Here is a 12,176-nt window from a genome sequence, read left to right as displayed (position 1 = left end):
TTAATATGCAAAACAGCCAAACCTCATTGCTTTTATTGGTGCTGTTCACATTATCTTTAGAGTTCTTTCTAATCAATACACACATACACTGTGTTTTGCCATCACTTTTATATAAAATACACAACATGCATGTTTTCAACTGTAAAAAATAGGGTTTTCCCTTCAGAAAAGTAAAGGTTAAAAATGATGCATCATTTTACAATATTAAACGCATGCCTATGCTTAAGTCAAGCACAGAGTTGCCACAGGTGGCACTAAAAGGATGTAAAGAAACAAGCACTAATTTCCTTCCCCCGTCCCCACATTTCAGAGGTCTGTGGGCACCAAAAAGGTGCAAGCATGAAATAGATCATAGAGAAGTTAAAATGGCAAAGAGTAAATCTAAATGCACAAGTGCATCAAGAAACCTGTGAAAGGATACCCAAAGCCATAGAAGGGTGAGAACAAAAACTGTGTGCCAAATGTACACACTCTTTCACAGCTGTAAACGTGTCCCGCTAAGATATCCATTCAGCCATCTTTGCAGAAGCTGCTCAGTGCTAAGCAGGACATTGGCATTCCTGCTGGGTTTATCATGTGTGTTTGATGACATTCTGCTGCACGCTCAGTACTACTAGGAGAACCAACTGCAAAGTATGTCACACAATGCATAACTTTATTAGTAATCTTTACATTAATTATATTTTAAATACATGGTAGGACTTTTACTGTGAAACATAATTCAAACGACAGCAGGATATCTATATCTATACCTACAAATCTCAAAATGTTCCTATGTATTGTACAGGGCAACCAATTTTAAGGAGGTAACACCCATTTTAAATTACTTTAAAAGCAAGCTGGTAAGGCCCATAGCCTTTTCTTAAAACTTTCTTTATTGGCATTTTTAAACAAAATAAACAAACAATAAGGCCGGGCACCGACCGAAATGTGAGAACCGCCACTCCCCCGCCAGGCCCCACCCATCCCGTTGTACTAAATGTCATTACGCCAAAGCGATTATCCGCGCAACGCAGCCCCCGAGGTTTCGGTGTTGTTTGCCGGGCTGGCATTTGAGTCTTATGTTGGAGATGGATGTTGCGAGTCCAAAACATCTGTTGTTGAAAGCAAGTATGCGATGTACGGACCCCAGATGTCCGTAGGGTGTGCGGGCAGTGGCAAGGTCTTGATGAAGTCGGTTTCTATATCTTGACAGAATGTTATGTCTTTCAGCCAGAGCTGTATCCTTGGGGGCGGGGGGAGGTGGTACCCTGCCCCAATTGTATGCGACTCTTCTTCGCGCTAGGACCAGCAGTAGGTCTGTTAGCTTTCTGACTGAATATGGCAGTGGTTGAGTCAGGCCTAGCATTGCTTTTTTTGGCTCAGTACCGAGATCTGCTCCTATTATTGCCGAGGTTTTTTCGGGTACTGCTTTCCAGAAGGTGGCTACTGGAGGACAGGACCATGCCAGATGGAGAAAGTCTGCTGCGGGTGCCCTGTATATGCCGCACTCTGCTGAAATGGAATCTCTTTGGGCATGTAGTTTCGCTGGTGTGTGGTATGTTTGATGGAGGAAGTTAAAGTGGATCAATTTGAACCTCGGATTGATTGCTACCTTTTGGGTAAGTTTCAGCATGTGGTAAGGCCCATAGCCTAAACCACACCCACAATGGTAATGGTGTGCTGGAACAGCAATTATGTGAAGAGTATGTACCACTACACTTCTTATAAAAGGTGCCTGCATTGTGCAGCTACGAGGAATTTTGTTGCTTCCTACACATGAATGTTTAGGGTTTTATCCATTACTCCACCATGAGAAGCCACAGCCAAAGATTCCGTGAACCTTCTCCAACTGTCTTTACTCTGAGATGTCCATTACCAGGCAGAGTTTGCAAACTTCACTTGTGATTTTGCCATATTTAAATGGTGTTCCGGCCCAAGGGATTGGAGGTACATTGGCTGCAGCAGGTATCTTGCCTTATTCCATTTTGGTATTTTAAAATTGGGTACTCCCAGTTTTTTGTTATCGGGGGGACGACACTATCAATGGGAGACTGATACGCTGAAAGCAAAGGATAATAGGTCGCCTTCCCCTACCTTAAGACCCTGAGTCACACCAGGTTAAATCCAAGGTAATCTCATGTAATTTTAAGATTACTCATACCACGCGTAATTTACAAAAATATTTTCTTTTTATTGTTCAGACAACACATGCCTAAAATAAAAAGGGCATTCAAGCGCCTAGATCTAAAAAAACAAACTGTGCTAGTCACTTACAATCTAACTGGAGTAAACCCACCAGACCTTTGGAGATGCCAGATTACATGGAGAAAGGTAACGGGAAAAACAGTGTGTATTACTGCAAGCATGGACACATATAATTTCAGGGAAGAGTCAAATATATTGGAGTCTCCCAACTGTAATGTATGCCTCAAAGGTTTTTTAACCAGAGCGGGTGATCTAGTTCTGTGTTTTGATTCTTAACCACTCTGTTCTAATTTACCTATGTTGGTGTAGGGTAACTGCGAGTTGCTTGATACACGCCAGCTGCCCTTTTGCAATTTACAGAAAGTGAGAGATAGGAATCAAGAAAGTGAAAAAGTTCCTATTAGCAAGTCGACATATGTTTCGGCCTTTCTGACTCATACGGAACTCTCTCTGGTGCCGTTGGTACTGATGGTAATAGTGGCCGTCTTCAGGACAGAGACAATTTTGTTGTTTTCAGTAATAGATACTTTCCCATTAATAGAACATCTAAAATGAAATACATAAAAAAGGTGTTTTACTAAGAGCATTTTATCAGCCAAAACTAAAAACGGTGGTAACTGACAGTGTTGAAACCGTAGTTTCTTGGACTAACCTGAGTGTTTCTCAATTTCTTTGGGACGTGTATGGTAACTTTAATCGGCATTTTCATCCGGCTCCTAAACGGATGCCGCGCATTCAGTTTATTTTCATGCACTGTATCTGTAAAAATACATACAGTCATCAATAAGGCGCCAGTATTGGCTATGCGCTACTTAGTCACTTGAATATTTGTCAGTTAGTAACACTAAATGGTTAAAAATACCTTTAGTGGTTAAACTTGTGACGAACTGGTGAAGACAAGAAACTCCACTCAGCTTAGTTCACGGTGGTGCTGTATTCATACTGCAGGCACTTTCATCTGTTAGTATTGTTGAGCAGCAGCTGTAGGAAGTAACAGAATCGGTCAGGGCTCATTACACTAAGTAAATTCTAATTCTTAATTTGTTTCTATTTAATCAGTGATTTTCCATCCATATAAAGTGCCAGAACCTATCATAATTATGCACACGTTCTGCTTAAAGTTGCATTAATCTTGTTGAGCCATTTGAATTACGCAACATGGCATTTAAAGCTACGTACAAAACATGGGTAGAGCACCAAAATGTGTTCTTACTCATGTTTATAAGGAGTCGTGGATGACAGCTATTGAGTTGTTGCGTGCTAAATAAATATACGCAAGACCGGATGTAGACATTTAGTTATGTTTCATTAATATTAGACCAGTCTAGGTACCTGTCAGAGTGACAGCAGGCAATTTGGGAGAGAAACAGATATTGGCATTGAAACCAACATTCTTTGCTCCAGCCTTCTCACTTGTGTCCAGTTAGCAGACCGCTTATGTTATGATCATTTACTCTAAAAGATTGTTTTCGGATCTAACCAAAAGTAGACAATTAGCTGTAACAATTAACTCCAGTGCACTCTCCTGTATAACATACTGCCTTCTCCAAATCCTGGGCAGCAGAGATCTAAAAATGCTCTTTCAACTAACATAACATAGATGATGACAGGCTTTAATTAATAGAGAGGAAGCAATAACTTTCTAATTCTTGCAACCTTAAAAATCTCCAAAGATTAATTCTCAGATTGTTTAACAATGAGAGGGTACATTATAAAAATTGCAAAACATTACTTATGTATGCATGCATTCCTTATTTCAAAGTCCTCATATGTGAAAGTATATAAGCATGATGACCAGAAATGTCTGTTTCATGTGTGCATTGCAGATAAATATTTCAATAGCTTGTGTTCTTCTTGGTTGACTTAGAGATTTTTTGTTTTCCTTTTTTCTTATTCAGTCTTTAAAGAAAGTTGGTCAAGATCCTATTGTGCTGCTCATTTGCATAACCGTTTTCCTATCCTACCTCCCAGAGGCAGGCCAGTATTCCAGCTTCTTCCTATACCTCAGACAGGTAAGTCTGTTGACAAATTATTTCCTGATCATGTAGTAATGCAAGACTAGTATGCATATCTAGTGAGTTGGCGGATGCACTGTTCGATGTTAACACTGCGAAGTGATGAAGATCAAAAGCCTTTCCCCACGTTTACATGAGATCTTTTGGGCATAAGTGAAGCTCGCAAGAAAGCACGTGAAAAATAGGTGGATTATCTGTGACTAATGCATAGGAATACATAACCAGTGGTTGTTTGTCACAATGACTCCTTGCTACCTCCCCCCCCCCCCCACCACTCTCCGGCCAGCCTCCATGGGTCCCCTCACCTCACCCACTTGTGAGGCAAAAAACCTTGGGATCATCTTTGACTCCTCTCCCTCCTTCTCTCTACACATGACGGACGTTGCCAAGAAGTCCAACTTTCAGCTCCACCTCCTCAGGGGCACTCTACCTTTCCTCACCTACCCCAGAAGCTCAACATCACCAGAGCCCTAGTTCTCTCTAGGCTGGACTACTGAAACAGCCTCTTCCTCAATCTGCCCCTTTTCCTCCCTTCGCCCCTTCAACTAATCCAGAATAGGACTGCAAGACTCATCCTTGGCCTTAAACCCAGGGACCACATCTCACCAGCCCTAAAACTTTTCCTCTGGCTCCCGGTGACCGCAAGGATTACATTCAAGACCCTTTGCATCATCCACAAGGCTGTCTGGCCTCTCTGCATCCAGCTTACCCCCCTCCACCCCCTAAACACCTCCCTGCCGGAGTCCTTTGGTCCTCTGGCTCCAACTATCTGCAGGTCAAATGGTTCTCCAAGCAGAGAGCTGGAGGTAGATACCTTTCCTCGGCTGGTTCCTCCCGCTGGAACGACCTCCCTGCCCCCCTCAGACTTCAGCCGGATCTTCTCAAGACTTTTTTTTCCTCCTCTTTCTTACCTCTCCCCCTCACGTGCTAACGTTCCCTCTGCCGCTGCGACTAGGGCCTGGTCCCTTCTGCGTCACACAGGGGCAAGACCACGCCCCTACCAGTCCTGCACTTACACCTTGTCTTTCAATTGCATGTAGGATTGTCACAAGGCCAATCCTACCCCAACCCTCCCAACTTGTCTTGTGGCGCCTGGAAACGCTTGTGTATAGGCGCCAGACAAATGTCCAATAAATAAAAATAGGTTAAGTCAATACGAAAGTTCCAATTATTCTATTACTAGGTTGGTGCTGTGTTATCATAACACAGTCTTCTTTTATCAATTGTTTGAGAACATCCCACGTTTTCTATTCAGCATTGAAATACCATGCCACTACACGAGACCTTGAAATGGTTCTGCAGCTAGACTGTGATCATTCATTCTAGAAGGGAATTGTATTGAACAGTAATTCAAAATCATTTGAGACTTATGAAAGATGTTATTCTCATTTGCCCTGTGAGGAAGCAATTAGGGTCTAATTTTCCACCCTTCACTGTGCTGAAAGCAAATGAAGATTGCAATCATTCCAAGAAGCAGATTTGACTTTTAAATACAGATCTTATATTGAAACAACTCTGGAATTCCAATTAGTAATTACCTGGACATATTTGGTTGTGCAGTACATAAATAAAAACATAATTTTGGAAATGGAATAGTTAATTCATTAAAAGTAAAAAGTGTTAATCGTTCGTCCCTGCTGATACATAGCACTGCTTTGTAGAAGTAGTGATGAAATGGAATTAATGTGGAATATTTGCCCAATGGTGATGTGCCCACAGTCAGCATACCGAAGACCCCATGTCAAAATGCTAAGGCCTCACAGATAGACTGACTCTGGAAGACTGAAAACCCTGTTACTTTTCCCAAACCATTCCATTTATCACCCATTCTCTCTCGGGAACGGCAGAGGTGCAGTAGGGATGCGTTTAGCATTAGAATCTCTATTCCTATGCTCAGCAGATTCACATGACTGCAACAACCTACTATCCTTGGGAGTTGAAATGAGTCATTTTCAGGCCAGCTGGAAGACTATCGATATACAGTGCTCTGCAACATTTGCGATAGAACATGCTGTAACAGCATGTGAAAGAGCATTCCTCAACTGAACGCAGGCATAGTTTGAAGGTACACTAAGCGGTCATATAAAACTAGGCCAAACAACCCATTTGCCTCTGCCACCATTGCAGGTTAAATTTTAAATACAAGATTTAAGTTTGTTTTTGTGAACGCTGCCAACCTTTACAAAAACAAATTCGAGGGGATTGTGTCCTCCGAAGTATTCCACATCTTTGACAGTAATTACCACAGCTGTGCTGCTTCGGAAAACTTTTTAGGCGTCCTGCGTCGATGACGTCGATAAGCTCCCTTGCGGGTCTCCGTTGACTGTCGACGTCACCCGATGTTATATCTAGGACGCACGACGCCCGCAGCCTCAGTTTCGTTTTTTCTGCGAACGTGTTCGCTTAAGAATCTCGGCTCTCTCGATTCTTCTACTTTGTTGTGAAAGTTTGAGATCATGTCTTCGTCGTCTTCTACCCTGAAGTCGGGCTTCAAAAAGTGTTGAGACTGCAGATCCAAAATGTCCATCACGGACCCGAACGACGTCTGCCTCTGGTGCCTCGGCGAAAAGCCACGCCACCGACGACTGCGATGACTGCCAGTCCCTGACTTCGAAGGCCTTGCGGGAGCGGAAGAAGTAGTTAACGGTAGGTAGGGTATCTAAAACCCATAAGCCAAAATCTGCTGGACTTTCGACCGACGACTCGAGGGGCGACTCTCTGTGTCAGCGTAAGTCCAGGGGGTCTCGGTCTCGGAGTGGTTCCTGCCATTCCACTGCCTCTTCTAGGCATTCTCGGAAGCACCGTCACCGGTCGCCTTCTCCGCCCACGTCAGAGGACTCTGCCAGAAGGCGGGTTGCTTGTCCCACCAAACATTCATCGCCGGCGGAATGGGACGCATTTCTCAAGGAGATGATCTCGATTTTCGAATCGCAGGGCACCGTTCTGTCCGCGCCTTTGAGAGAAGCTGGCAATGAACGAGCTAGAGCCACCGCTCGCACACATTCGAACTCGGGCGGTCGCCGCGATCGGGAGCCGTCGAGGTCCGGATCGGACAAGGTTGATCGCCATAGCCGTGCCAGGTCCAGGTCCCAGTCCTCGACGCCGTCGAGACCGTCGGAGCCTGTGAGGCCTTCTAAGAAGGCATCGACGCCATGTCCGTCCAGGGACTCTCTCGAGGCTCCGGCTCTGAGGAAGTCTTCGGCGCCAAGGCCGTCGAAGGACACGCTCAGGGCTCCAGCCTCAAAGCCGTTGTCGAAGTCTTCGGCGCCTCGTTCGACGTTGATGCCAATTCCATCGGTGCCCTCGACGCCTTTTGAGGAAATTTTACCAGAGGTGCCCCGAAGGCCTTTGGAAACTCAGAAGAAGGCCCTCAGTAAGTCAGTGAGGCCTGTCTTTGAGCCCTACTCTGGTCATCCCTCCCAGCCTTTGGACTACATTTCAGAGGTAGAAGAGGGGTCGGATGAGGAGGGGGTGGTGCCTCCTGAGGTTCCTGATGACCTGTTGTCTGGTCACAGCCAAATAGAAGACCTGCGTTAGTTCTTACATGACGCCAGTGGTCTGGACACCTCTCCGGAGGTTGAGTTTGGCAGGCCTGAGCCTGGTACACATGCAGAGTCCTCGTACAGGCATCTCATGTCGAGGGTGACTGAGTGCTTGGGGTGGTCTGCTCCACCTGTGGATTTTCTGCAGGATGATCTGACGGGCATCCTGGACCAAGGTCCACCCACTGACCCAGTGTTGCCGTTTCATATGGCCTTACAAAGAAGGGTGGCGGCGGCTTGGACTGCTCCGGAGAGTCTCTCGGCAGTGAATAAGTTGCTTCTGAAAAAGTACCGTCCAGCCAGTGGTGACCCCTGCTACTTGTCTACGCACCCCACTCCGGAGAGTTTGGTGGTACAGGTGGCTACAGCCCCAGCGAAGCAGGCTGCATACCCTACCATCCCTCCTGATAGGGACGACAAGCGCTTTGATGGTTGGGCGAAGAAAGTATTTTCATCTGGGGGTATGGCTTTAAAGGCAGCCAACTCCGTTCACTCACACTCTGTGGAATTGTGCATCTTTGGCGGCTGAACATATTCCCGAAGGGGAGGAACGGGATGGTTTTCTAGCCCTCATTCAAGATGGCAAGGATGCCATGTGTGAATCCATTCAGTCGGGTCTGGACGTGGCAGACTGTGTCAGCCGGTCCATGGCGGCGAGCACCGTGATGCGCAGGTTTGCGTGGTTGCAGAAGTCAGGGTTTGCTCCTGATGTACAGTCCCAGCTTCTCAACATGCCCTTTGATGGTGTCCATCTTTTTGGCAGCAAGGCTGACGAGAGCCTTGAGAGGTTACAGACCTCCAAAGCTGCAGCGAAGTCGTTGAGCGCTGCAGTACGTCAACCTCTGCCTTTTCGTCCTAGGGGACAGCAATGGAGGGGAGGTTCCTTTCGATACTACTCTTCCTTTGGTAGAACGAGGGGAGCTGCCAGTCAAAGGGGCCCACGTAGGAGTACCAGAGGTGGAAAACGGGTACTCGAGATGCCAAAGCCGCTCGGGCAGTTGCCTCTTTGCCCGCAGGCACTGCCACAGCCGCGTCAGCTCAGTCATGAGGCCATGTCCAATGGTTCGCTGGTTGGGGGAAGACTAGCGCAGCATCTTGTAGAATGGCATGCCATTACTTCAGATGTGTGGGTTCTGGAGAACATAGCCCACGGCTTCTGTCTTCCTTTCCGGCAGAGGCCTCACGACAATCCACTGGGGAAGCTCTCTTTGAAGCGTCCGATCCGCTCCTTGCGCAGGAAATCCTATCCCTGATGGAGAAAGGCACCATAGAACTGGTGCCTGTAGCGGAGAGGAACAAGCGATGTTGTTCCCCATATTTTTTTAACCTGAAAAAAAGACAGAGGATTGAGACCCATCATGGACTTGCGTGGTTTGAACAAGCTCCTCAGGAAGGACAGGTTCAAGATGGTTACTCTTTCTCAAATCCTCCAGGCCCTTCAACTTCAGAATTGGTTGGTGTCTCTCGACCTCAAGGATGCTTACTATCATGTGCCGATTCATCCTAAGCACAGGAAGTACCTGAGGTCCGCAGTTGGCGACTCGCATTTTCAGTTTCGGGTCCTGCCGTTCGGCTTGATCTCTGCCCCAAGGGTCTTCACCAAGCTGATGCTGGTTGTGGCAGCGCATCCCAGGAAAGGGGGGGATTCACGTCTACCCCTACCTGGACGATTGGTTGATCAGGACGCGCTCTCCAGAGCAAGTCCTGGATCATCTGTACATCACCTGCCACTCCCTTCACAAGCTGGGCTTCTCCCTCAACTTAAAGAAGTCTCATGTGACACCTTCCCAGTGGCTCCAGTATATCGGAGCAGTACTCTACACATCCCTGGGGCTGTGTTCGCCACCCCAGGTGAGGGCTCCTCACATTCTACAGATGGTAAACCAGTTTCAACATGCCCTGTCTCCCGGCGTTCGAGTTCTTGAGGTTTATCGGCCTCATGGCATCCTGAACTTTCCTGGTGCCAGAGGCCAGGCTGCGGATGAGATCTCTGCAGTGGGCTCTCAAGATGCTGTGGTTGCAGTTCTCCGACAGGATGTCGGATCCCGTTCAGATTCCGCCCTCTGTCGCCCAGCACCTTCTGTGGTGGGCCGTCGAAGGAAATCTGTTGAAGGGGGCTCAGTTTTGGCCACCGTGGCCGGAGGTGACGATCGTGACGGACGCATACCTCACGGGGTGGGGAGCTCATGCCAACGAGTTGACTGTCAGGGGCCGTTGGTCTCCATCGGAGTCCAGACTCCACATCAATCTGTTAGAGCTGCGGGCTGTCAGGCTAGCCCTGAAGGCTTTTCGGCCGTCTGTTCGGGGGAAGAATGTCCTGATTATGACGGACAATACAGTGGCCATGCACTACCTCAACAAAAAGCAGTGGGGGCAGGGTCACTCCCATTGTGCAGGGAGGCGATGCAGCTCTGGTTCTGGGCCATCCAGCAGGAAATTTCGATCTCAGCAGTTCATCTGGCCGGAGATGAAAACGCGACAGCGGATGCTCTGAGCAGGCAGAGCACAGTCTCTCACGAGTGGGAGCTGGCTCAGGAAGTTCTGTTGGAGATCTTCGCCCTTTGGGGAACCCCGCAAGTGGATCTCTTAACCACCAGTGTCAATCGGAAGTGCGAGATTCTGCTCGTGGGAATTTCCTCCAAGAGGAGCCTTAGGGGACGCGTTCGTAGTGGATTGGTCCTTCCCACTGCTGTACACGTTCCCTCCAGTCCCCGTCATTCCGCAAGTGTTGCAGAGGTTACAGAGGTTCAGTTCCCGGATGATCCTCATTGCTCCGGCATGGTCCAGGAGAGCGTGGTACCAAGACCTTCTAGACATGTCCATCTGCCCTCCACGTCATCTTCCCTACCGAGACGATCTGCTCTCACGGGAGGGGCGTTGAGTTCTCCATCCAGAGGTCGGGTCTCTCAGCCTTCATGCTTGGTATCTGAAAGGCTGGGGTATAAGGATTGGGACCTCCCTGAAGACATGATGGAGGTGTTGCTTTCGGCCAGAAGGCCCACAACGAAAACTCTGTACCATTGCCGTTGGAGAATGTGGATCCTTTTCAATGTTCCATTCCTTTGGTTTTGTCTTTTTTGCTTTCCTTAGCCCACAAGGGCCTGCAAGTAGGTACCATTAATGGTTACCTGGCGACGCTGTCCATATTTAAGCGCTCGTCTGAGGAATGTTCTTATTTTAAGATCCCTTTAATCTCTGTTTCTAAAAGGGCTAAATAATGTGTTTCCACCATCGCCATATCCAGGTGCTGGGATGGGATTTGAATTTAGTTCTAAAGTTCTTAATGGGAGCTCCGTTTGAGCCCTTGCATTCTTGCCCGCTGAGACTGTTGGCTTTTAAGACTGTATTTTTAGTTGAGGTTACTTCCGCATGCAGAGTGAGTGAGTTGCATGCACTTTCCGCCAAGCCACCTTTCAGTTTTCCATAAGGACAGGGTTGTCCTTAGGGTTCGTCCTTCTTTTCCTCCGAAGTTTGTGTCGGAATTTCATTTGAGCCAGAAGGTAATTATTCCGGCGTTTCATCCTCCTCCGCATCCTGGTAAGGAAGAGGAGAGGCTCCATAGGTTGAATCCTAGGAGAGCTTTAAGTTTCCATCTCTCACGGATGTCCCGGGTCAGAGTGGACGATCAGCTCTTTGTTGGATACGCTGGAAGGCGTTTAGGTCAAGCTATTTCCAAGCGGACCTTGTCCAGATGGATCATTTTGACAATCTCTACTAGGGGTGTGGCTGCCTCCACTGCTCTGCAGAGGGGTGTTCCCATTCGTAATATTTGTGACGCAGCCACATAGGCCTCTGTCCATACTTTTGTGAGACACTATTCCCTGGACTCCATCCATGAGCAAGATTTGGCCTTTGGTAAGGCAGTCCTATATTCTGCAATTTGATTGGGCATTCTAAAATTCTAAATTCTTTTCCCACCTCCATACGTTGGTACTGCTTTGGGAGTCTGTCAAAGATGTGGAATACGTCAGAGGACACCGTCACCTCGAAGAACAAGTTTCTTTCTTACCTGGTAACGTTCTTTCGATGGGATGTTCCTCTGACGTATTCCACATCATACCCACCCAGCCTGCCCCTCTACAGAATTTCTTATGCGATTGATATGATATGGCATTTGTAACGCGCCTATACACAAGTGTTTCAAGGCGCGAAAATTGCAGCTTACGTTTCCACAAGGCTTTCTGCAGTCATACTGGCAGGTGGTTGGTGCCACATGTTCTGGGAAAAAACTCCAACTGAGGCTACGGGCGTCGTGCATCCTAGATATAACATCCGGTGACGTTACGGAGGCCCGCGAGGGAGCGTATCGACGTCATTGATGCAGGACGCCTACGCTGAAAAAGTTTTCCGAAGCAGCACAGCTGTGGTAATTACTGTCAAAGATGTGGAACACGTCGGAGGAACATCCCATCGAAAGAACGTTCCCAGGTAA

General features: G+C 47.3%; 1 protein-coding gene across 1 annotated transcript in view; it reads left to right on the top strand.

Annotated features, from left to right (window-relative positions):
• The window catches only part of MFSD14A (major facilitator superfamily domain containing 14A), a 561,753-nt gene that overhangs the window by 241,247 nt on the left and 308,330 nt on the right, over positions 1-12,176 (top strand). The window contains exon 7 of the mRNA XM_069641591.1: positions 4,086-4,199. Within this exon, the coding sequence (XP_069497692.1) occupies positions 4,086-4,199 (114 nt within the window). The remainder of the gene's footprint in view (positions 1-4,085; positions 4,200-12,176) is intronic.

This window comes from Ambystoma mexicanum, chromosome 1q (assembly GCF_040938575.1).
Source record: "Ambystoma mexicanum isolate Mex_15411 chromosome 1q, UKY_AmexF1_1, whole genome shotgun sequence".
NCBI lineage: Eukaryota > Metazoa > Chordata > Amphibia > Caudata > Ambystomatidae > Ambystoma > Ambystoma mexicanum.
Note: the sequence above shows the minus strand (reverse complement) of the source record. Positions and strands in the feature narration are given on the sequence as shown.